The sequence below is a fragment of the Oreochromis niloticus genome, linkage group LG15 (assembly GCF_001858045.2).
Source record: "Oreochromis niloticus isolate F11D_XX linkage group LG15, O_niloticus_UMD_NMBU, whole genome shotgun sequence".
NCBI lineage: Eukaryota > Metazoa > Chordata > Actinopteri > Cichliformes > Cichlidae > Oreochromis > Oreochromis niloticus.
This window is the reverse complement of record NC_031980.2, coordinates 20,804,998-20,832,115: the sequence shown is the minus strand read 5'-3', so window position 1 is coordinate 20,832,115 and position 27,118 is coordinate 20,804,998. Positions and strand designations below refer to the sequence as shown.

Below are 27,118 nucleotides of genomic sequence, written 5' to 3'. Positions count from 1 at the left end.
CAAAAGTTACCGTTACACATTAAGCAAAAACAGTCAAATTGACTGAAAGAGCTCTCCACCAAAGTACAGATATTTGTTTAATTATTCATAATATCAGAGTTTCTGTTTATACATCAATACATAACAGGGAACTCAATCTCAAAATGAAAAACAGATTTTATTTTAATTTTTTTATGTGGTAAATTCCAACTTACCCAAACTGAAAAAGTAATGTGTTTAACAGTAGATGGACTTTCCTCAGGTTCAGTTGTGGTTGGTGACACTTGTGAACTGGTGCATGATGTGGTGGAAGGTGCAGCCCTTATAGCTGACTATAGTTTTCAGCAGTCTTGGACACCATGTTGGTACATTGCTTGATCAAAATCCAACTCAAGTGGGAGCCATCAACTTTGATGTTGAAGGAAACTCTAGGCTCTACTATTTCAGCAGGCTGAGCTAGAGAGCTGAGTTTTCAGTGAGGAAAAGTTCAGGCCACAAAGAAAAGTCACTTCAGTCATTCAAACTTACTTAAAATTTTAATTCAAAATTATTTTGCATCCCAAACTTATTCATACTTTCGCTACTTGTCACAAACAAGTGACACTAAATGAAACAACTCTTGTAATAGGATAACCTTGTTCCACAGTCTAAAGACATGCAGTTAGTGGGATTAGGTTAATTGGTTACTCTAGATTGCCCATAGGTGTGAATGTGGGTGTGAATCTGAGTGTGAATGGTTACTTATTCCTCTGTGCTAGCCCTGTGACAGACTGGCAGCATATCCAGGGTGTACCCTGCCTCTCACCCTTTGGTAGCTGGGATAAGGTCCTGCCTCCTCGCAACCCTGAGAAGGATAGGTGGAAGAGAATGGATAGATGGATAATACAGATAACAGTGTCTTGACCCGTGGACACTCAGAGATTTTGGTCAATATTGACATGACTGCATCACACAGTTGCTGCAGATTTGTCAGCTGCACTTCTATGATGTAAATCTCCCCTTTGGATTAAGATCTGGAGACAATTCGAGCACGGTGAACTGTGGCTCAGGTGGTAGAGCGGTTATGTTCACTTAAATTTCCTTTCTTGCCCATTCTGATGTTCGGTTTGACTGTGCTGCCACTTGATTGACTGACTAGACATTTACACCACCTAATCAAGTGGGTGACGAGTATTCGGTTCCTCCTACAGTCAGGAACAGAAATTGCCACAATGACACACATTGTGTTGTCTTATTTTCACTATACTGCTCTCTCTGCCAGTATCAAGGACACATTTTCTTGTCTATAAAATGAAGCAGGCTGATCTCTCTTACTGATGTTTAGTGTTTCTGTCACTAAAACAGGAAGTGTTTTTGTGGTTAAAAACAAAATAAAAGCACGCAGAAATAGATAAACAACTACACAGTTACCCAGTGCAGCTGACTTCAGTGACTTTTTAGGTTGTATAATTGTTAAGATTTCTTATATTTGAAAAGTTTAGTATTCAATATAGTATTAATAAAAAAGCTTACCCACTGCCTTATGAAATAATGACATGTGATAAGTGTGGGTGTTACTGAGGGAGGTGTCATTTCTTGGTAGCAGCTCAGTGTGAATGTGGAAATAGCAACAGATGTCTGGTAATTTCCTCTTTTTTAAAAATAAAACTTCAACATGCAGAACTTTGGCAGAAACAGTCAAAAGGCAAACATGCTACTGAGGTCTGGTAATGTTCATGATAATGCTATGAAGAGCTCAGTTTACACAGAAAGTCAGTAAAGGCATAGAGTTTTGAGCTGACTTTGCCTGGAGGCCTGTAGTCTTTTAACTAACATGAGCTTTTTTTTTAAATAAGCTTCTGCTTTTGTTTCTCTATTAGTTACAAGAAAGTAAATTAGCAGCCCTGCAGCAGTTTTAAATTCCAGTAAAGCACAGGAAACAGCACATGTGTAATCCAATTTATCTATTTATTCATTTATTTTCTAAAACCATAAACAACAAATAAACAAAGTAGACAGTAAAATAAAATAAAGTTATTCTATAAACCCTTCAGTATACCCATGTAATGTTGAAGTAGACGATATAACTCTAAATCTAAGATCCAAATAACAGTATTAAAACTTATATCTTATTTGGTGATGGTGGAATACAGGTTGTTGGGATCAGTGGAGACTTCAAGAGAAGCTGAGGGAGCTTTCACAGTGCTGTATGTCACAGTGTCACCTTCATCATTGTGGACCTAGAAGGAAAAATGACACAACAAATTTTACCCAACACAAAACCTCATCATGCTGTAAATAATGTCACTCTCATAAACACTTACCTGAGCACTGGCCTTACTGTTGGCCTTCTTAGTGTAGCTGATGGAAGCATAGTTAACTCCATCCTCAGGATCATCCTACACAGTGGACACAACAGAATGACACCTTTAAATAATTATATTAAATCATTATCATCATATATTGAACAAAGATCATAGTTACTCTGAGAGTAACTATATAACTCCTGATACTGTTTGATCTCACCATCTCCTGACTCTTTCCTGGATCAGACTGAATCTCAGCTGGGTTTAAACCTAATCTCTGCACAAACACAGGTAAGTAACATATAATACATATTATATTCCATTGCATACGTAGGTTTTAGATAAATATCAATCCACTGGTAAAACATATTAGAATTAGCTTTATTAGGGAGGATTTAACATACTGATAGGCAGCTGTTTGTGATGTTTTACTTTGTTTATTTTACTTTGTTTGTTTATTTACTTTGTTTTTATGTTTATAATTTTATGTTTATATTATGTTTTATGCCTATATTTTTTACAGTAAATCCACTGACATCTTTACTTACTTCAGTGTTTAAACTCACAGCATTGTCTTCTATTTGTGTTTTTTTCCCTAAAAAGAAATTTAATTTTCACACTGAAATGTAAACTCTATTAAACAGTTGTTGTTTATATGTTTAATCTGGAAATGTTCGCACCTTTACCTTTCTTCCATGTGATGAATGCTACAACAATTAAGAGTGCCACTAAACATACAAGAGCAATAATATACGGCAATAATGAACCTGTAAAAAACATATGATAGTGGTCACTAGTACAGTTATGATGAGCTGAAAGCAACAATTTGTAACAAGAGACTGAAACACTGAGACTGACTGAGCAAGGTAAAAAATGAATGATAACACAAAGAGAGACAGAAAGAAATATTTGGCCATTACCTTCATCCGTTGATTTATCCCCATCTGAACAAATACACACATTTAAAAGAAGAGTGTGTTCACTTAGGACAAACTTTGCTACCTTTACAACAGTCATGACAAAAACAGGTGTGATATTTCTATTTTGTGTTATTGTGTGTTATTAAGGTTAATATTCTCACCTGTTGTCCCACCTGAGGACTGACGGCTGAAAGGAAACAGCTGCACTTTCTTGCTGTTCTGATTTGTCACATTACACTTTAATAACTCAAAAAACTTCTGATTAAGGTGAGATGTTGTAAATGTCACAGTGGCAGTGCAGCCTCGTGGTGATATCTGCATGTCTGAGGATTTCTCTTCACCCTCATAGATCCACTGCACTGTGTGTGAACATGGATCATACTCCAACACAGAGCAGGACAAGATGACTTTACCATTGTTCACATGTTCAGTCACTTCAGTCGTACAGATGGAGACATTTTGAGAGAGAAAAACAAGCAATAAAGATAATTAACTTCATCACTGTGGTCATACTTATTGTAACATTTTAGTTTGTTTCTCTAACAGGACATTTTGATCTGAAAGGATGATGTAAATACTCACTGTTGATGACAGACAGAGAAGAACAGGATTGTCCACAGAGTCGTTGGTCTTGTGATGTGTCGCGTCTGCAGATGTACTGACCAGCATCATGAACTGTGATGTTCTTTATGACCAGAGAACAGTTTGCTGTAACACTCAGTCTGTCTGATTTATTTTTCTGTTTTTCTTCAATCAAACCAAGAGGAATCCGCCTGGATAACTCAGCAACATTAAAATGTTTGAAGAACCAGCCAGTACTGTTACAGTCAGGCTGACCAGCTGTCACATTTTGACAAGGCAAAGTGACTTCATCACCAACTCTGATCAGGAATGTGGGGCCGTGTTGTTCAGTTACTGCTGCTGTGGAAAAGAGAAATACATTTGGAAAATAAACTGTAACATGGATATGACTGTTATGTTCATAGTTAGTGTGAGAATCAGTTCACCTCTGGTTTCAAAGGTTCAACAGAAAGTTGCAAACAAAACATGGCTGCCTCAGTTAGAGGATGAATGATGTAACATCAGGTTATTCATTTATAATGTGTTGTGTGTTCTTACCTTTAAACTGAAGCATCAGTATCAGGAACAAAAGCATTTGAATCCATCTGAATTCAGCCATCGTGCTTCTCTGTCTCTCTCAGTCTGTAGTCTTGCTCTCACGTTCACAAATGAGGCAGTAACAAAGATGAATACAGCACTGACTTCCTGCTCACTTCCTCATAGTGACATCAACAACACACTTGCTGAATGAATTTGGTGCTTATTATGGAAGATCTCTAACTTGCCTGTCTCTTTTACACATCCAAAATATGAAAAAACGTTTCCACGTTCTGCATTTCTTTGATGCAATTTGCAAGCTTTTTGTTATTTCAGTACGTCACAGGGAGGACTCCAGTAGAGGAGAATAGAGGAAGTTAAATGTGTGAACACCACTCTTCTATAATTTTAGTTTATTCTGAGAAAGCAGAAAGTGTTCTTGATCATGTTTTCTCGCAGCACAAATTAGTTTGTGATGGAATTTGAGTCTTTATGTCAACAATGAAGCATAGTGATACTGCAGCAGTCACCACTTTGAGCAGCTAGATAAAAACACAGATAAGATGTATTAGTGGTCTGAGACCTTTTGGCTCCTCATTGCACCAATGACGTCATTTATTTCTGAGAAGTGAAGGGGAAGTTTTTTTGTTGAGAGTGTTGGTACAACAGCAGCAGAGCTCTGGAGGTTTGAGCCTGTAATGATGACCAGATAAACACCAGAACCACAAAAGGTTAACACACTGATGAGTTTCTCACTGGACTGTCTTTAGACTTCCCACCATTTTAAACACAGCACGATAACATCTTGAAACAACAATAACATTCGAATGTTATTGTTGTTTCGAGATGTTTGCCTGCAAGTGGTTTTTGTTTTTGTGAAACTATAGTAACTTAATACCAAACTATGAGTAATGTTTACATGAAGCTCTGTTCCTTAATAATGCCTCCGTATGGTTTGTTAAAACACAACAGTTACATTAATTGCGGGATGCATTTATATGTTTTAGATATTTATCAGAGCTCATCACAAACAAACAGAGCCTCATCAGGATAGCTAGTGAACAGACCCTAACATCTGATTGGTTACATGCGCTTTAGGGCGTGGACCTTCCCTCATAGTAAACCTTTGTATTACTGCTGTTTCTGTGTCACTAAATATACTGTGAAGAGTTGTTAGGTGCAGAGTGAAGCGGTGTGATCTTTAAATATTCGGTTGATTTGCCAACATAGAGCCTGTCGGAAAAAAATCTCCAATGTTTTCGGAGATGTAGGTCCTGTTAGTGTAACAGCTGCCTGCCTCTCCTCTGCTGCGGTCAGCTGACCTCATGATGTCCGCGGAGAGCAGCCTGCTCCTGGTGTTCCAGATGAACCGGTGAGGGTGAGACAGATGTGCCGTGGACTCAACTTTTCAGGAGCTGCTACTAAAGTAAACACCGAGAATACTTTGTGCACAAAAACATTTCTTAGGATGCTTTAAACACAACAATCCTCACAACTAAAGTACGCAGTTTATCTGCTCTGGGGTGGAATACAGTTCATTGGCGCCACCTATGGCAAAGGGCCATTCACTACAACCAGATTAACCTGTGACACATTTGAAGCTGGATTCATTCTGAGCTGAAAACTTCCTGTTTCATGTTCAATACATCAGACATGATCTTTGTATTCTGCATTCTGCTTTTATTTACTGCTTCAATATAAATGATCTATGAAATCAATCAACACAAACATCTAAACTTTCTATTCAGATTTTGGCAAAATTATATATTTTTTTAATAGTTTACAGCACGATGCTCATATTTCTTTTTGGATGTAGGCACAAAATCAGATCAGTTTCAAGTACAGTTAGAGTGCATTCATTACAATGATTAATGGAAGTTGAAAAAGTTTTTGCACCCATGTATTATTATTATTATTATTGTTATTATTTGACTATTATGTGAAGGTGACCAGGTTCAGTTCACTTTGCAACTTTTTACTACTAAAATTACCCTAATTTCAGTAGATAAACCCAAAAACATACATGATGATATAAAAGCAGCTGCATAGGTCGTGTCTGATGTACTGAACATGAAACAGGAAATTCTTTTTGCTAAAATCTGGTCATAATTAATCGAGGTGTGGATGTTTCACAGGTTAATGTGAGTGGACTGTCACTGCCACAGCATACCACAAACAGACCAGCTTCCACTCCATCTGAATTCAGATGATATAAAGAGTTTATGCTTTAGTTGTTGGACAGACAGTCCTCAAATCAGATAACAGTATGTGGGAAGAAAAACATCTGTCAGGAGCGGCTCATGAAAAACAATTCTTCTGATAAATCTGTTTCACCATCATCAGTCAGTCCAACACTAGTTAATCAGAAACATGGTTTTCAGGGCGATCGTGGCTCAAGAGTTGGGAGTTCGCCTTGTAATCGGAAGGTTGCTGGTTTGAGCCCCGGCTTGGACAGGCTCGGTTGTTGTGTCCTTGGGCAAGACACTTCACCTGTTGCCCACTACTGGTGGTGGTCAGAGGGCCTGGTGGCGCCAGTGTCTGGCAGCCTTGCCTCTGTCAGTGAGCTCCAGGGCTACAATGTAGCTTGCCATCACCAGTGTGTGAATGGGTGGATGACTGGATGTGTAAAGCGCTTTGGGGTCCGTAGGGACTAATAAAGCGCTATACAAATACAGGCCATTTACCATTTCAAACTTCCACTGACCCACACTTCTCAGTGGAGAGTAAACACAGGTTATAATTCATGTAGGTGATATCTAACAGGTGATGTTTGGTTTATTTCAGTGTTTTCTTTAGCCCCATTTCCATAAGTACCTACTCAGATCGGCTCAACACAATTCAACACGGCTGCTCTGATTGCTTTGGAACCTCGGCAGAGCAGGTACTAAAAAAGTACCTGGAGCAGGTACTATGACCTAATGGAAAATCCTGAAAACTGTGTTAAGCTGACCCGAGTAGGTACTAACAGAAAGGGGCTTTTGTTTCCCACCAAATCAGTTTAGCTGAGATGATAGTTGAACTTCAGTTAACTGGATAGTAAAGTGTATAGCATGATGTCTCTTAATGCAGCACCGTCAGTTTATTTTGATCTGAATCATCTTTATTTCCTGAAGTTCACATGTTCTACTAGTTTATAACAGCTTATTCTCAATTGAAATTCACATTAAAATGTTTTGATACAGGGAGGATAGTGAGAGCTTTTTCAGCGAGAGCAGAAACATCTGGACCAGCATGTTGGTGCTGTTTGTGGAGACCCTGAAGACTGATGTCACGTCTGCTCCAGAAATGATCAAATTATCTGTTTTTAATATTTATTCAACAGTAAACAGCAGCTGTCTGCTTATAATTTTTTGGAGTTCTAGTAGAATAAAAATTATTATTGAATAAAGCACATTGATCTATGATTCTCTTTATTTCTTGGATGAGAAGTGACTGTTTTCAATACATGTATTATGTTTTTAAGAGAGATCTGCTGAACAGGCTGTTGATTAATCAGTAAAATTATAGTAATAATGTGCAGTTTTTTTCCACCTACTGCTAAATTGGTCCAATGTTTTTGAGGTTTTAAAACTTTTTCACAGTAATGTGCCTTTTATAGTTGAGCATCCTACCAATGTCCTCATAAAAATGTAAATATATTTAAATGAAACAGGCAGTTAAGTATTTCATGTGATACTTTTATTGTAAAACATAATAATGAGGGTAAAAGGCCAATAAAGCACACAGTGAAGTTAAACTCTTGTCATCAGTTGCATTGGTGTCACAATGTGAGCTGTCCACACACAGATGTACACACACAATATAAAATGCTTCATAAATACTTTCAGTTATATTTTCATGAGTTATTACAAAAACAAGTTGTTACAGATCACATAACACTGAGTGACGGATGATTTAAGAACTATCAGTCATTCAGACTCTGACAGGTAAATGCTGCAACTACAACTATGTTCATGTTAGATGAAGGTGAGATCAAACTGTTTCATTCAGATTTAAATGCAGGTTAGAAACTACATTTCCTTTTTGATTATTATTATTGTTAAACAGAAGAAATGGACTTTAAAGCAGGCTTTAACACTAGAATCAGGTTGAGAGTTTTATAACAAAGACTTTGAAAATGCAGGTGAGGGTGAATGGGTCCTGCTGCTGGGTTTGGTGAGCGGTGGAGGAAGAACAGGCAGTTATTCCAGAACTGAGTATTTGATCTGGAGGAGGAAAATTAAGGCAATGTAAGATTAGTCTGTGGAGAAAACAGGAATCGCAAATAAGTCAAAGTTCTTCTATGGAGACTGAGTGATACTACAGACACACCTAACACAACAATCTAGAGACGACTGAATGGATGAAACTGTGTTTAAATGGCTGTGATTAGGTATTTGAGACAGATGTACCAGCTGATCAGTCTCTCTCTCACAAACACAAAATATAGAGAGACAAAAAGTGTAAACGCCGAGGGAGGGAGATGGTATGTAGCTCGACACGGGAGGTTTATGTGACCATGGCAGGAAAAACTGTCTGATAAAATCCTCATCTTATTGGATGAAAAGTGGAGTGTAAGGACAGTGAAAATATTAAAATAATCTTGTGAGTCTGTGTTCTTCACATATAAAATGTGATGAGATGATCTTCAACAGAAGTCGACTTGTTTCTTTGCTGAGTTGATGTTGATGATCAGTGGAGTCTGACAGAAGCTGAAGGGTCTCCAGAGTTTTCATAGGTCACTGTACCTTCATCTTCATCATTCTACACCTGTGGAAAACAACACAACACACTTTAGATTGTCTCATATAACTGATATTCATATGTTTGGACTGTTTGGAGTTTTCAGGTTTGTGTCTGCATCGTCTCCGTACACAGATTATTTTTTCTTTAGAAAACCACCCCCCCAAAAATTCTCTTCTGAGATAACATGTAATTTCACTCTAACAGCGAGCACAGTGTATTCTTCTCTTTAGTCTTCTCCTGTGTGTATGTTCACAGTTCATAGGAACAAATAACTGCATTTATCAGCTGTAGGGACCCAAAAGCAGACTCTACAAAACAAGCAGGCAGGATTTAACATGACATGTTTGCACGTGGTTGACAGCAGTCCAAGAATACAAAAATCCAGTGAAGAGAAACAAAAAACTTACTTGCTGAGAACACATGGTAGAACACAACAGAATATTTGAAAAGGAACAAAGAGGAGATAAATACACACAGGGAAAACTTGTGGAAGTGGAGATGAGATACAGATAAACAGACACAATCACAGACAGGAAGTAAAATTTAAACTGAAGCACGAGATTAACAAATAACATGAAGTGTCTAAACAAGTAACTATTTAATGTGGAGATGAAGACTCGACTAGATACAAGAGAACACACAAAACTAGGGCTGGGTATCGTCTCTGATTTCTTCTATTTTTATATCTATAAAAAGAAAGCTGACACTTGTAAGACTTAATCAGAGGTGTAAGCATCACAGCAAATGCCTTTGTGTCCAAGTAACTGAGGATAAAACAGAAAAACATGAAGAAGAGTTTCCTTGCCTGGCTTTTTATAGCAGATAACCTTAAAAATATTCTGCAGTAGAACAAAAACTGAAGAAAACCATGAATCAACAGACGAACATTACCTGATGCTGCTGAAGTGAAGCAGAGCAAAGTTACAGAGGTTTCATTAGAGACACAACTAAGAATTTTGCAATTTTGAAGAATTTTAAAAAGTTTAAATTTCTTCAGATGTGTGGCTTTCTTGTCAGAGGTCATTTTTGAAAACAAAACCAAAAAAACCCCCAAAAAAACAAAAAAAACAGTGGCCGTCAGCACTGTACACAATGGTAGGCTGGTGTGTAATAAGCAAGAGAATAAAGCAGAAAACAGATATTTGAGATGGGAAACTGTTCTTAAAGTACACTGAGAGAGAGACAGAGCTGTGTAGGAAGTGTGATTTTACTGTGGTGGGAATTAGAAGCATAGTTTGGATCTTCTTTTGCTGCTGATTCAGTGAATTTTGGTCGGTGAGTAATGAAACCTGTAGCATCAGAATCTGTGAGCTGTCGGATTTCAGCCAACGACGTGTCCGTGTACCTCACATCAGGTGAGAAAGCCGACAGCTCACTGATTCTGATGTTTCAGGTCCGCACTTTGTGTTTACGTCTGTGTGTGGAATCATTTACTGTTTTTGCTGTTTGGTGGTTGTTGAAATGAAAGTTTTAAGCTGAGATTCTGGCGTTTCTGGCAAAATAGATTTATATTTAAAAATCGATTCAGGATTTGAATGAATTGATATCACGTTATTCAAGCTAAAATCGATTTTAATTGGAAAATTGATTATTGAAACCCAGCCTGACACAAAACACAAATCACTTCTAAACTAAAACTCTAATTAGATTTAAATGTTGTTTAAAATTAAACTTCTGAAAATTATTTAAAATGATCTTTATGTTACATCCACTAAATTACAATCAAAGAAGATTTCAAATCCAAAAACATAAAAATTACAATCATGATAAATTATCTGAATATTCAGTGTTTATACTCACAGTGTTTTTTTCCTTTTGTGGTTTGTTTGCTAAAAATAAAAGAGAGTAAACTTTCAGCTTCATCAACACATCTCTGGTATAAAAATTTAATCTGTGAATGTTCTCACCTTTAGTTTTTGCCCACATGTTGACTGTAACAGCAGATATTAAGAGTGCTGCTAATCCCACAGACACAATGATGCATCTCAACAATGATGGAAAATCTGAATCTTCAGGTTTTGCTTCAGATTTTTGTTTTGTGGAGAAAAAAAAAGATTTCACATATTACAAATACAGACGGTGTTATAGGTTGTGGTGAGTATATGTTTTCTGTGTACATTTCCATTTACAATATTTAAATATCATTACAAACTGTGGAATTGCTCTCACAAAAATAAACACAAGGTAAAAATTTAGAACAATCATGTTTTACTTTTACAACAAATGAAAAAAACAGAGCTGTGTCATTCATGGAAAATAAATATTAAGACAGAAAAACATATTCTGCCGTTACCTTCATCTCTTGGTGCAGCTCCATCAGAACAAATACAGATTTTTTTAAAGAAGTGTTCTTTTAGGAAAAGCTTTGTTACCTTTAAAATAATAATGATATTGCCGCTCTGTGTCACTGTGTGTTATTAAGGTTAATATGCTCACTATTTTTCACACCTGAGGACTGAAAGGAAACAGCTGCACTTTCTAACTGTACTTATTCATCACATTACACTTTGATAACTCAAAAAACTGTTTAAGGTGAGATGTTGTAAATGTCACAGTGGCAATGCAGCCTGAAGGTAATGTCTGCATGTCTGAGCATTTCTTTTCATTTATTAAACAGTTAATAATCAGTTTAATATGAAAATGTTCACACCTTTACTTTTCTTCGATATGATGAATGCTACAAAAATTAAGAGTGTCACTAAACATACAGGAACAATAACAGATGGATATAATAAATCTGTAAAACCAAATGATAATGTTCAATGTGGTCACTGGTTATGATGAGCTGAAAGCAATAATTTGTAAAAAGAGACTGAAACACACTGAGACTGACTGAGCAAGGTAAAAAATGAATGATAACACAAAGAGAGACAGAAAGAAATATTTTGCTATCTGATGATTTATCCCCATCTGAACAAAGACACAAATTTAAAAGAAGAGTGTGTTCACGTAGGACAAACTTTGTTACCTTTACAACAGTCATGACAAAAACAGGTGTGATATTTCTATTTTGTGTTATTGTGTGTTATTAAGGTTAATATTCTCACCTGTTGTCCCACCTGAGGACTGACGGCTGAAAGGAAACAGCTGCACTTTCTTGCTGTTCTGATTTGTCACTTTACACTTTAATAACTCAAAAAAGGTCTTATTAAGGTGAGATGTTGTAAATGTCACAGTGACAGTGCAGCCTCGTGGTGATATCGGCATGTCTGAGGATTTCTCTTCACCCTCATAGATCCACTGCACTGTGTGTGTACATAAATCATACTCCAACACAGAGCAGGACAAGATGACTGTACCACTGTTCTCATGTTCAGTCACTTCAGTCGTACAGATGGAGACATTTTGAGAGAGAAAAACAAACAATAAAGATAATTAACTTCATCACTGTGGTCATACTTATTGTAACATTTTAGTTTGTTTTTTTAACAGGACATTTTGATCTGAAAGGATGATGTAAATACTCACTGTTGATGACAGACAGAGAAGAACAGGAATCTGTAAATTGTCGTTGGTCTTGTGATGTGTCGCGTCTGCAGGTGTACTGACCAGCATCATGAACTGAGATGTTCTTTATGACCAGAGAACAGTTTGCTGTAACACTCAGTCTGTCTGATTTATTTTTGTGTTTTTCTTCAATCAAACCGAGATGAATCAGCCTGACTGACTCAGCAACATTCAAACGTTTGAAGAACCAGTCAGTTCTGCCACACTCAGGCTGACCAACTGTCACATTTTGACAAGGCAAAGTGACTTCATCACCAACTCTGACCAGGAATGTGGGGCCGCGTTGTCCAGTTACTGCTGCTGTGGAAAAGAGAAATACATTTGGAAAATAAACTGTAACATGGATATGACTGTTATGTTCATAGTTAGTGTGAGAATCAGTTCACCTCTGGTTTCAAAGGTTCAACAGAAAGTTGCAAACAAAACATGGCTGCCTCAGTTAGAGGATGAATGATGTAACATCATGTTATTCATTTATAATGTGTTGTGTGTTCTTACCTTTAAACTGAAGCATCAGTATCAGGAACAGAAGCATTTGAATCCATCTGAACTCAGCCATCATGCTTCTCTGTCTCTCTCAGTCTGTACTCTTGTTCTCACGTTCACAAATGAGGCAGTAACAAAGATGAATACACCACTGACTTCCTGCTCACTTCCTCATAGTGACATCAACAACACACTTGCTGAATGAATCTTAATATGGAAGATCTCTAACTTGCCTGTCTCTTTTAAATATCAAAAATATGAAAAAACGTTTCCAGGTTCTTCATTTGTTTGATGCAGTTTTCAAGCTTTTTGTTATTTCAGTACGTCACAGGGAGGACTCCAGTAGAGGAGAATAGAGGAAGTTAAATGTGTGAACACCACTCTTCTATAAATGTAGTTTATTCTGAGAAAGCAGAAAGTGTTCTTGGTCATGTTTTCTCGCAGCACAAATTAGTTTGTGATGGAATTTGAGTCTTTATGTCCACAATGAAGCATAGTGATACTGCAGCAGTCACCACTTTGAGCAGCTAGATAAAAACACAGATAAGATGTATTAGTGGTCTGAGACCTTTTGGCTCCTCATTGCACCTATGAAGTCATTTATTTCTGAGAAGTGAAGGGGAAGTTTTTTTGTTGAGAGTGTTGGTACAACAGCAGCAGAGCTCTGGAGGTTTGAGCCTGTAATGATGACCAGATAAACACCAGAACCACAAATGGTTAACACACTGATGAGTTTCTCTGGACTGTCTTTAGACTTCCCACCATTTTAAACACAGCACGATAACATCTTGAAACAACAATAACATTCGAATGTTATTGTTGTTTCGAGATGTTTGCCTGCAAGTGGTTTTTGTTTTTGTGAAACTATAGTAACTTAATACCAAACTATGAGTAATGTTTACATGAAGCTCTGTTCCTTAATAATGCCTCCGTATGGTTTGTTAAAACACAACAGTTACATTAATTGCGGGATGCATTTATATGTTTTAGATATTTATCAGAGCTCATCACAAACAAACAGAGCCTCATCAGGATTAAAATAAAATAAATACACAATGAAATGAATAACTCTGTCAGTAATTTATTTATTTAACAATATATTCAACTAGTGTCCTGTTTAATGTATTATTTTATTGCTCCTGTGCTTGAATCATGAAATAATTTAGCTAGTGAACAGACCCTAACATCTGATTGGTTACATGCGCTTTAGGGCGTGGACCTTCCCTCATAGTAAACCTTTGTATTACTGCTGTTTCTGTGTCACTAAATATACTGTGAAGAGTTGTTAGGTGCAGAGTGAAGCGGTGTGATCTTTAAATATCCGGTTGATTTGCCAACATAGAGCCTGTCGGAAAAAAATCTCCAATGTTTTCGGAGATGTAGGTCCTGTTAGTGTAACAGCTGCCTGCCTCTCCTCTGCTGCGGTCAGCTGACCTCATGATGTCCGCCGAGAGCAGCCTGCTCCCGGTGTTCCAGATGAACCGGTGAGGGTGAGACAGATGTGCCGTGGACTCAACTTTTCAGGAGCTGCTACTAAAGTAAACACTGAGAATACTTTGTGCACAAAAACATTTCTTAGGATGCTTTAAACACAACAATCCTCACAACTAAAGTACGCAGTTTATCTGCTCTGGGGTGGAATACAGTTCATTGGCGCCACCTATGGCAAAGGGCCATTCACTACAACCAGATTAACCTGTGACACATTTGAAGCTGGATTCATTCTGAGCTGAAAACTTCCTGTTTCATGTTCAATACATCAGACATGATCTTTGTATTCTGCATTCTGCTTTTATTTACTAAATGATCTATGAAATCAATCAACACAAACATCTAAACTTTCTATTCAGATTTTGGCAAAATCATATATTTTTTTTAATAGTTTACAGCACGATGCTCATATTTCTTTTTGGATGTAGACACAAAATCAGATCAGTTTCAAGTACAGTTAGAGTGCATTCATTACAATGATTAGTGGAAGTTGAAAAAGTTTTTGCACCCATGTATTATTATTATTATTATTGTTATTATTTGACTATTATGTGAAGGTGACCAGGTTCAGTTCACTTTGCAACTTTTTACTATTAAAATTACCCTAATTTCAGTAGATAAACCCAAAAACATACATGATGATATAAAAGCAGCTGCATAGGTCGTGTCTGATGTACTGAACATGAAACAGGAAATTCTTTTTGCTAAAATCTGGTCATAATTAATCGAGGTGTGGATGTTTCACAGGTTAATGTGAGTGGGCTGTCACTGCCACAGCATAGCACAAACAGACCAGCTTCCACTCCATCTGAATTCAGATGATATAAAGAGTTTATGCTTTAGTTGTTGGACAGACAGTCCTCAAATCAGATAACAGTATGTGGGAAGAAAAACATTTGTTGGCAGCAGCTCATGAAAAACAATTCTTCTGATAAATCTGTTTCACCATCATCAGTCAGTCCAACACTAGTTAATCAGAAACATGGTTTTCAGGGTGATCATGGCTCAAGAGTTGGGAGTTCGCCTTGTAATCGGAAGGTTGCCGGTTTGAGCCCCGGCTTGGACAGGCTCGGTCGTTGTGTCCTTGGGCAAGACACTTCACCTGTTGCCCACTACTGGTGGTGGTCAGAGGGCCTGGTGGCGCCAGTGTCTGGCAGCCTTGCCTCTGTCAGTGAGCTCCAGGGCTACAATGTAGCTTGCCATCACCAGTGTGTGAATGGGTGGATGACTGGATGTGTAAAGCGCTTTGGGGTCCGTAGGGACTAATAAAGCGCTATAAAAATACAGGCCATTTACCATTTCAAACTTCCACTGACCCACACTTCTCAGTGGAGAGTAAACACAGGTTATAATTCATGTAGGTGATATCTAACAGGTGATGTTTGGTTTATTTCAGTGTTTTCTTTAGCCCCATTTCCATTAGTACCTACTCAGATCGGCTCAACACAATTCAACACGGCTGCTCTGATTGCTTTGGAACCTCGGCAGAGCAGGTACTAAAAAAGTACCTGGAGCAGGTACTATGACCTAATGGAAAATCCTGAAAACTGTGTTAAGCTGACCCGAGTAGGTACTAACAGAAAGGGGCTTTTGTTTCCCACCAAATCAGTTTAGCTGAGATGATAGTTGAACTTCAGTTAACTGGATAGTAAAGTGTATAGCATGATGTCTTTTAATGCAGCACCGTCAGTTTATTTTGATCTGAATCATCTTTATTTCCTGAAGTTCACATGTTCTACTAGTTTATAACAGCTTATTCTCAATTGAAATTCACATTAAAATGTTTTAATACAGGGAGGATAGTGAGAGCTTTTTCAGCGAGAGCAGAAACATCTGGACCAGCATGTTGGTGCTGTTTGTGGAGACCCTGAAGACTGATGTCACATCTGCTACAGAAATGATCAAAATATCTGTTTTTAATATTTATTCAACAGTAAACAGCAGCTGTCTGCTTTAGTTTTTTGGAGTTCTAGTAGAATAAAAATTATTATTGAATAAAGCACATTGATCTATGATTCTCTTTATTTCTTGGATGAGAAGTGACTGTTTTCAATACATGTATTATGTTTTTAAGAGAGATCTGCTGAACAGTCTGTTGATTAATCAGTAAAATTATAGTAATAATGTGCAGTTTTTTCCGACCTACTGCCAAATTGGTCCAATGTTTTCGACCTTTTAAAACTTTTTCACAGTAATGTGCCTTTTATAGCTGAGCATCCTACCAGTGTGCTCATAAAAATGTAAATATATTTAAATGGAACAGGCAGTTAAGTATTTCATGTGATACTTTTATTGTAAAACATAATAATGAGGGTAAAAGGCCAATGAAGCACACAGTGAAGTTAAACTCTTGTCATCAGCATTGCTGTCACAATGTGAGCTGTCCACACACAGATGTACACACACAATAGAAAATGCTTCATAAATACTTTCAGTTATGAGTTATTACAAAAACAAGTTGTTACAGATCACATAACGCTGAGTGACGGATGATTTAAGAACTATCAGTCATTCAGACTCTGACAGGTAAATGCTGCAACTACAACTACAGGGAGTGCAGAATTATTAGGCAAATGAGTATTTTTTTCCACTTCATCCTCTTCATGCATGTTGTCTTACTCCAAGCTGTATAGGCTCGAAAGCCTACTACCAATTAAGCATATTAGGTGATGTGCATCTCTGTAATGAGAAGGGGTGTGGTCTAATGACATCAACACCCTATATCAGGTGTGCATAATTATTAGGCAACTCCCTTTCCTTTGGCAACATGGGTCAAAAGAAGGACTTGACAGGCTCAGAAAAGTCAAAAATAGTGAGATATCTTGCAGAGGGATGCAGCAGTCTTAAAATTGCAAAGCTTCTGAAGCGTGATCATCGAACAATCAAGCGTTTCATTCAAAATAGTCAACAGGGTCGCAAGAAGCGTGTGGAAAAACCAAGGCGCAAAATAACTGCCCATGAACTGAGAAAAGTCAAGCGTGCAGCTGCCAAGATGCCACTTGCCATCAGTTTGGCCATATTTCAGAGCTGCAACATCACTGGAGTGCCCAAAAGCACAAGGTGTGCAATACTCAGAGACATGGCCAAGGTAAGAAAGGCTGAAAGACGACCACCACTGAACAAGACACACAAGCTGAAACGTCAAGACTGGGCCAGGAAATATCTCAAGACTGATTTTTCTAAGGTTTTATGGACTGATGAAATGAGAGTGAGTCTTGATGGGCCAGATGGATGGGCCCGTGGCTGGATTGGTAAAGGGCAGAGAGCTCCAGTCCGACTCAGACGCCAGCAAGGTGGAGGTGGAGTACTGGTTTGGGCTGGTATCATCAAAGATGAGCTTGTGGGGCCTTTTCGGGTTGAGGATGGAGTCAAGCTCAACTCCCAGTCCTACTGCCAGTTTCTGGAAGACACCTTCTTCAAGCAGTGGTACAGGAAGAAGTCTGCATCCTTCAAGAAAAACATGATTTTCATGCAGGACAATGCTCCATCACACGCGTCCAAGTACTCCACAGCGTGGCTGGCAAGAAAGGGTATAAAAGAAGAAAAACTAATGACATGGCCTCCTTGTTCACCTGATCTGAACCCCATTGAGAACCTGTGGTCCATCATCAAATGTGAGATTTACAAGGAGGGAAAACAGTACACCTCTCTGAACAGTGTCTGGGAGGCTGTGGTTGCTGCTGCACGCAATGTTGATGGTGAACAGATCGAAACACTGACAGAATCCATGGATGGCAGGCTTTTGAGTGTCCTTGCAAAGAAAGGTGGCTATATTGGTCACTGATTTGTTTTTGTTTTGTTTTTGAATGTCAGAAATGTATATTTGTGAATGTGGAGATGTTATATTGGTTTCACTGGTAAAAATAAATAATTGAAATGGGTATATATTTGTTTTTTGTTAAGTTGCCTAATAATTATGCACAGTAATAGTCACCTGCACACACAGATATCCCCCTAAAATAGCTAAAACTAAAAACAAACTAAAAACTACTTCCAAAAACATTCAGCTTTGATATTAATGAGTTTTTTGGGTTCATTGAGAACATGGTTGTTGTTCAATAATAAAATTATTCCTCAAAAATACAACTTGCCTAATAATTCTGCACTCCCTGTATGTTCATGTTAGATGAAGGTGAGATCAAACTGTTTCATTCAGATTTAAATGCAGGTTAGAAACTACATTTCCTTTTTGATTATTATTATTGTTAAACAGATGAAGTGTACTTTAAAGCAGGCTGTAACACTGGAATCAGGTTGAGAGTTTGAAAGACTTTGAAAATGCAGGTGAGGGTGAATGGGTCCTGCTGCTGGGTTTGGTGAGCGGTGGAGGAAGAACAGGCAGTTATTCCAGAACTGAATGTTTGATCTGGAGGAGGAAAATTAAGGCAATGTAAGATTAGTCTGTGGAGAAAACAGGAATCGCAAATAAGTCAAAGTTCTTCTATGGAGACTGAGTGATGCTACAGACACACCTAACACAACAATCTAGCGACGACTGAATGGATGAAACTGTGTTTAAATGGCTGTGATTAGGTATTTGAGACAGATGTACCAGCTGATCAGTCTCTCTCTCACAAACACAAAATATAGAGAGACAAAAAGAGTAAACGCCGAGGGAGGGAGATGGTATGTAGCTTGACACGGGAGGTTTATGTGACCATGGCAGGAAAAACTGTCTGATAAAATCCTCATCTTATTGGATGAAAAGTGGAGTGTAAGGACAGTGAAAATATTAAAATAATCTTGTGAGTCTGTGTTCTTCACATATAAAATGTGATGAGGTGATCTTCAACAGAAGTCGACTTGTTTCTTTGCTGAGTTGCTGTTGATGATCAGTGGAGTCTGACAGAAGCTGAAGGGTCTCCAGAGTTTTCATAGGTCACTGTACCTTCATCTTCATCATTCTGCACCTGTGGAAAACAACACAACACACTTTAGATTGTCTCATATAACTGATATTCATATGTTTGGACTGTTTGGAGTTTTCAGGTTTGTGTCTGCATCGTCTCCGTACACAGATTATTTTTTCTTTAGAAAACCACCGCCCCAAAAATTCTCTTCTGAGATAACATGTAATTTCACTCTAACAGCGAGCACAGTGTATTCTTCTCTTTAGTCTTCTCCTGTGTGTATGTTCACAGTTCATAGGAACAAATAACTGCATTTATCAGCTGTAGGGACCCAAAAGCAGACTCTACAAAACAAGCAGGCAGGATTTAACATGACATGTTTGCACGTGGTTGACAGCAGTCAAAGAATACAAAAAACCAGTGAAAAGAAACAAAGAACTTACTTGCTGAGAACACATGGTAGAACACAACAGAATATTTGAAAAGGAACAAAGAGGAGATAAATACACACAGGGAAAACTTGTGGAAGTGGAGATGAGATACAGATAAACAGACACAATCACAGACAGGAAGTAAAATTTAAACTGAAGCACGAGATTAACAAAATAAACATGAAGTGTCTAAACAAGTAACTATTTAATGTGGAGATGAAGACTCGACTAGATACAAGAGAACACACAAAACTAGGGCTGGGTATCGTCTCTGATTTCTTCTATTCAATTCGATTTGAATCAGGGAAATTTTGCCTCAGACAGTCAAACATATTATAATTCTGAGCACTTATCAGCACATATCCATATTTTTATATCTATAAAAAGAAAGCTGACACTTGTGAGACTTTATCAGAGGTGTAAGCATCACAGCAAATGCCTTTGTGTCCAAGTAACTGAGGATAAAACAGAAAAACATGAAGAAGAGTTTCCTTGCCTGGGTTTTTATAGCAGATAACCTTAAAAATATTCTGCAGTAGAACAAAAACTGAAGAAAACCATGAATCAACATACGAACATTACCTGATGCTGCTGAAGTGAAGCAGAGCAAAGTTACAGAGGTTTCATTAGAGACACAACTAAGCATTTTGCAATTTGGCTGAATTTTAAAAAGTTTAAATTTCTTCAGATGTGTGGCTTTCTTGGCAGAGGTCATTTTTGAAAACAAAACCAACAAAAAAAAACAAAAAAAAAAAACAGTGGCCGTCAGCACTGTACACAATGGTAGGCTGGTGTGTAATAAGCAAGAGAATAAAGCAGAAAACAGATATTTGAGATGGGAAACTTCTTAAAGTACACTGAGAGAGAGACAGAGCTGTGTAGGAAGTGTGATTTTACTGTGGTGGGAATTAGAAGCGTAGTTTGGATCTTCTTTTGCTGCTGATTCAGTGAATTTTGGTCGGAGAGTAATGAAACCTGTAGCATCGGAATCTGTGAGCTGTCGGCTTTCAGCCAACGACGTGTCCGTGTACCTCGCATCAGGTGAGAAAGCCGACAGCTCACAGATTCTGATGTTTCAGGTCCGCACTTTGTGTTTACGTCTGTGTGTGGAATCATTTACTGTTTTTGCTGTTTGGTGGTTGTTGAAATGAAAGTTTTAAGCTGAGATTCTGGCGTTTCTGGCAAAATAGATTTATATTTAAAAATCGATTCAGGATTTGAATGAATTGATATCACGTTATTCAAGCTAAAATCGATTTTAATTGGAAAATTGATTATTGAAACCCAGCCTGACACAAAACACAAATCACTTCTAAACTAAAACTCTAATTAGATTTAAATGTTGTTTAAAATTAAACTTCTGAAAATTATTTAAAATGATCTTTATGTTACATCCAATAAATTACAATTAAAGAAGATTTCAAATCCAAAAACATAAAAATTACAATCATGATAAATTATCTGAATATTCAGTGTTTATACTCACAGTCCTTTTTTCCTTTTGTGGTTTGTTTGCTAAAAATAAAAGAGAGTAAACTTTCAGCTTCATCAACACATCTCTGGTATAAAAATTTAATCTGTGAATGTTCTCACCTTTAGTTTTTGCCCACATGTTGACTGTAACAGCAGATATTAAGAGTGCTGCTAATCCCACAGACACAATGATGCATCTCAACAACAATGGAAAATCTGAATCTTCAGGTTTTGCTTCAGATTTTTGTTTTGTGGAGAAAAAACAAAGATTTCACATATAAATACAGACGGTGTTATAGGTTGTGGTGAGTATATGTTTTTCTGTGTACATGTCCATTTACAATATTTAAATATCATTACAAACTCTGGAATTGCTCTCACAAAAATAAACACTTAAGATAAAACTTTAGAACAAACATGTTTTACTTTTACAACAAATGAAAAAAACAGAGCTGTGTCATTCATGGAAAATAAATATTAAGACAGAAAAACATATTCTGCCGTTACCTTCATCTCTTGGTGCAGCTCCATCAGAACAAATACAGATTTTTTTAAAGAAGTGTTCTTTTAGGAAAAGCTTTGTTACCTTTAAAATAATAATGATATTGCTGCTCTGTGTCACTGTGTGTTATTAAGGTTAATATGCTCACTATTTGTCACACCTGAGGACTGAAAGGAAACAGCTGCACTTTCTAACTGTACTTATTCATCACATTACACATTGATAACTCAAAAAACTGATTAAGGTGAGATGTTGTAAATGTCACAGTGGCAGTGCAGCCTGAAGGTAATATCTGCATGTCTGAGCATTTCTTTTCATTTATTAAACAGTTAATAATCAGTTTAATATGAAAATGTTCACACCTTTACTTTTCTTCGATATGATGAATGCTACAAAAATTAAGAGTGTCACTAAACATACAGGAACAATAACAGATGGATATAATAAATCTGTAAAATCAAATGATAATGTTCAATGTGGTCACTGGTTATGATGAGCAGAAAGCAACAATTTGTAACAAGAGACTGAGACACACTGAGACTGACTGAGCAAGGTAAAAAATGAATGATAAGACAAAGAGAGACAGAAAGAAATATTTTGCCATCTGATGATTTATCCCCATCTGAACAAATACACAAAAAGAAGAGTGTGTTCACTTAGGACAAACTTTGTTACCTTTACAACAGTCATGACAAAAACAGGTGTGATATTTCTATTTTGTGTTATTTTGTGTTATTAAGGTTAATATTCTCACCTGTTGTCCCACCTGAGGACTGACGGCTGAAAGGAAACAGCTGCACTTTCTTGCTGTTCTGATTTGTCACTTTACACTTTAATAACTCAAAAAACTTCTGATTAAGGTGAGATGTTGTAAATGTCACAGTGACAGTGCAGCCTCGTGGTGATATCTGCATGTCTGAGGATTTCTCTTCACCCTCATAGATCCACTGCACTGTGTGTGAACATGGATCATACTCCAACACAGAGCAGGACAACATGACTTTACCATTGTTCTCATGTTCAGTCACTTCAGTCGTACAGATGGAGACATTTTGAGAGAGAAAAGCAAGCATTAAAGATAATTAACTTCATCACTGTGGTCATACTTATTGTAACATTTTAGTTTGTTTCTCTAACAGGACATTTTGATCTGAAAGGATGATGTAAATACTCACTGTTGATGACGGACAGAGAAGAACAGAATTTTCCACAGTGTCGTTGGTCTTGTGATGTGTCGCGTCTGCAGGTGTACTGACCAGCATCATGAACTGTGATGTTCTTTATGACCAGAGAACAGTTTGCTGTAACACTCAGTCTGTCTGATTTATTTTTATGTTTTTCTTCAATCAAACCGAGATGAATCAGAGTGACTGACTCAGCAACATTAAAACGTTTGAAGAACCAGCCAGTACTGTTACAGTCAGGCTGACCAACTGTCACATTTTGACAAGGCAAAGTGACTTCATCACCAACTCTGATCAGGAATGTGGGGCCGTGTTGTCCAGTTACTGCTGCTGTGGAAAAGAGAAATACATTTGGAAAATAAACTGTAACATGGATATGACTGTTATGTTCATAGTTAGTGTGAGAATCAGTTCATCTCTGGATTCAAAGGTTCAACAGAAAGTTGCAAACAAAACATGGCTGCCTCAGTTAGAGGACTAATGATGTAACATCATGTTATTCATTTATAATGTGTTGTGTGTTCTTACCTTTAAACTAAAGCATCAGTATCAGGAACAGAAGCATTTGAATCCATCTGAATTCAGCCATCATGCTTCTCTGTCTCTCTCAGTCTCTACTCTTCCTCTCATGTCCACAAATGAGGCAGTAACAAAGATGAATACAGCACTGACTTCCTGCTCACTTCCTCATAGTGACATCAACAACACACTTGCTGAATGAATCTTAGTATGGAAGATCTCTAACTTGCCTGTCTCTTTTAAACATCAAAAATATGAAAAAACTTTTCCAGGTTCTACATTTGTTTGATGCAATTTGCAAGCTTTTTGTTATTTCAGTACGTCACAGGGAGGACTCCAGTAGAGGAGAACAGAGGAAGTTAAATGTGTGAACACCAGTCTTCTATAAATGTAGTTTATTCTGAGAAAGCAGAAAGTGTTCTTGATCATGTTTTCTCGCAGCACAAATTAGTTTGTGATGGAATTTGAGTCTTTATGTCCACAATGAAGCATAGTGATACTGCAGCAGTCACCACTTTGAGCAGCTAGATAAAAACACAGATAAGATGTATTAGTGGTCTGAGACCTTTTGGCTCCTCATTGCACCAATGAAGTCATTTATTTCTGAGAACTGAAGGGGAAGTGTTTTTGTTGAGAGTGTTGGTACAACAGCAGCAGAGCTCTGGAGGTTTGAGCCTGTAATGATGACCAGATAAACACCAGAACCACAAATGGTTAACACACTGATGAGTTTCTCTGGACTGTCTTTAGACTTCCCATCATTTTAAACACAGCACGCCTGTTGTTGTTGTTTTGAGATGTTTTTTCTACATAGTACATACACAGTGAGTTAACCACACACTATGAGACCCTAACATCTGATTGGTTACAAGCAGTGCAAGGTGTGGACCTGGGTCAGACAGTTATCCCAGAATGCCATTCGTAGGAAATCAGAAGTGGCAACAGTGGAGGAAATTGTCCCACAGAGTAAATAAAGTTTTGCAATGCTGCTGTTTCTGTGTCACCAGATACACTTTTAAGAGTTTTCTATTTAATCTCAACAAATCCCTAAAACAGTCAGTGATCACTGTCGGCCTCTCTCGGTTTTTATTACCGCTAATTATTTTAAATATCAGTTTTTAAAACCGTACGATGTAACTACAGCCCAGCCCATGCCGCACTATATTAATGACTAACCTCGTATTGTGGATGGATTATCTCAGTTGTTCTCCTGACTGATGTTTGGTTCGTTTACAGCATCCTGCCATGCGACTGCACTTGTTCCTAACCATCGGGAATCCTCATGTTAACTTTTATCAAGTGGAAAAAGGTTTATAGCGATCACTAGCACATCATTATATATCAGCTAGTCCAACTTCAGTAACCCTACAAAAGTCACTGCTGTTTACTTTCCTGTCTTCATCTATGCCAGAAGTGATAGCAGAGCTGTATGTTTTAATTTTTTCAGAAATCCCTCAGTCAGAATATGGTAGATTATGTTTAGATGGAAACTAGTGAGCTAACTTCCTGCTAACTTCTAACTCCGATAAATGTCTGTTTTCATGGATGCCTGGCTGTTAAACCTAATTGTTACACACTGATCATTTTATTACAGATGAAAGAATTTAGACAGTTTTTAACTCTCAGTGATGCTACAGTACACGTGTGACTTATGGATCTGCAGCTGAGTTTGGGCCCAGAGAAGGCTAATGACTTCGATTGAAGTGCAGCGATTATTAATAGAAGCTGAAATAAGGCTCATATTTTCTTGTATTAATATCATTTTACTATTATATTAATATGGTGAGTTTCAGTTAGCTTTGCACTAAATAGCCGGGACAAATTTCCTTCAAAGAGCTCCTTTTAACTTCTATACTTTGAGGACATTTCAGAATATAAAAGAACACAGACCTGCACCTTTCAGTGGAGGGTAAACACTGAATATATGTTGATATCCACATCTAATGGATGATTTTTGGTTTATTTTAGATTTTTATATGTTCACCACAAATAAGTTTGGTGAAAATTAAGTTCAATCTTGCAACAGGATTGTTTTACTTTAGCTATCAGTAGATTTTGCCCTAAATTATTTGCTCCTCTTTAGCAAACATTTTAATTTCGTCCATTTTCCATTGTGGAGGAGAAAAGGTTTCAAACTATCAAACTAAAACTCATGTGTGTTCTCCTTAGTATAGGGAAATGCAAAAAAAATAAGGCTTCTATGAAAACATTGAATAAAACATTCTCCTTTGAAAAAGATTTAATTTGCAGTTCAGTATCGAATATTACATAAAACTAAACTATACATAAACTATATGCAAACTGTCTTTGCACAGAGCCATGGCTCAGTGTCTGAGTCTCTGAATAAGTCTCACAGGCCTGAATGTAGTGGCACCCGTAGTGCCTCTCTGAGGGCAGCAGGTTGAACAGGTCAGAACCAGGGTGGGAGCTGTCCTTGATGATGTTTGTTGCTCTGCTGAGGCAGTGTGAGGTATAAAGGTCCATCAGAGAGGGAAGGGGGCAGCCAATGATCTTCTGTGCTGCCTTAACTACTCTCTGGAGTTCTCCCTGTCTGCCATGGTGCAGTTGCCGTACCATACTGTGATACAGTATCTCAGGAGGCTCTCAATGGACGACAGGCAGAAGGTCAGCAGCAGGTTTGAGTCCAGGTTGTACTTCCTGAAGACCCTCATGGTAAGTAAAGTGAATTGCAAATATTGTGCTGTCTTAGTAACTCTTAGTAAGAATTCAAAAACTCTCTCTTTGACTAACATCAACACAAAACTGTGTAAGAGGAAGTTGTAAAAATCTTAAAAATAGTGCACTTAACTATCCATCTATCTATTTATTCTCTTCTGCTTATCATTATCAGTGTCTCAGGGAGGAGCTGGAGCCTGTCCCAGCTGTCATCAGGTGAGAAACGAGGTACACCCTGGACAGGTCCCCAGTCTGTTGCAGGGCTAAAACACTTAACTGTCTTAAATTAAAATGTAAGAAGTTTAGTTAAGTGCGTGCATTATTGTAGCTCTTTTGTAGAAAGGTTTTGTGAGCACAGATGAAAATAGATCAAAAGTCAGTCTCATTACGCTCAAGAATTTATCTTATTCACTATCAAACATTGCAATACTGCTGCAGTCACCACTGCTAGCAGCTAGATGAGAGCACAAATAAGATGTGTTAACGGTCTGTGGGCTGATGCTTCCTCATTGCACTTCTGAAGTGTAATTTTATCTTTTTCTGAGAAGTGAAGGGGAAGTGTTTTGGTGAGAATGTGGGTACAACAGCAGCAGAACTCTGGAGGGTTGAGCCTCTCATGATGACCACATAAACGTCAGAAACACAAATGGTTAACACACCCAATAGTCTATAAGAAGTCAATAGTCCTCATCATTTTTCTGGAGTTTGCTAAATTGCTAAGACTGAACAAATGTTGACTACAGTTCAAAATTCAGATTAGCAGCAGTTTTTCTTCATACAGCTTTTAGTGAATCAGGCTAAAAAATACTTAACCACTGCCTTTAATGTCCTGCAACTGGTTAATGTGACTGAAAAATAATTAAAAATGTTTTCGTTTCTATTAGTTTTAGTGTTCTTCTTATTATAACCAACAATGAAAAAAGGAGACTGGCCATCTGTTGGATTTATGTAAGCATCTTTGGCATATTTAACACCCCATTTTAAGTTGATTG

At 37.6% G+C, this 27,118-nt stretch overlaps 1 protein-coding gene across 5 annotated transcripts; it reads right to left on the bottom strand.

Annotated features, from left to right (window-relative positions):
• Positions 1 to 1,912: 1,912 nt before the first annotated feature.
• Positions 1,913 to 13,131, bottom strand: LOC102077198 (uncharacterized). 5 transcript variants are annotated; one of them, XM_019345901.2, is made up of 9 exons: positions 13,013 to 13,131; positions 12,476 to 12,814; positions 3,346 to 3,618; positions 3,185 to 3,208; positions 2,945 to 3,031; positions 2,813 to 2,859; positions 2,485 to 2,541; positions 2,283 to 2,357; positions 1,913 to 2,198 (listed from the first exon to the last, which is right to left on the bottom strand). In XM_019345901.2, exons 1-9 carry the CDS (start codon positions 13,074 to 13,076, stop codon positions 2,088 to 2,090), a joined length of 1,077 nt encoding a protein of 358 aa, XP_019201446.1. In that variant the 5' UTR covers positions 13,077 to 13,131; the 3' UTR covers positions 1,913 to 2,087. The 5 variants fall into 5 exon arrangements, with proteins under 5 accessions (XP_019201446.1, XP_019201447.1, XP_025754486.1 ...); XM_019345902.2 differs by having other exon boundaries at positions 2,951 to 3,031; XM_025898701.1 differs by having other exon boundaries at positions 12,476 to 12,811; positions 13,013 to 13,122.
• Between the last annotated feature and the right edge of the window lie 13,987 nt (positions 13,132 to 27,118).

Coding starts and splice junctions, on each gene's coding strand:
- LOC102077198 (XM_019345901.2), bottom strand. CDS start 13,076: ATGATGGCTGAGTTCAGATGGATTCAAATGCTTCTGTTCCTGATACTG. Junction 3,619..12,475: donor TTCTCTGTCTGTCATCAACA/GTGAGTATTTAC, acceptor GTACGACTGAAG/TGACTGAACATGTGAACAAT. Junction 2,542..2,812: donor CTGTGAGTTTAAACACTGAA/GTAAGTAAAGAT, acceptor GTGTTTGTGCAG/AGATTAGGTTTAAACCCAGC.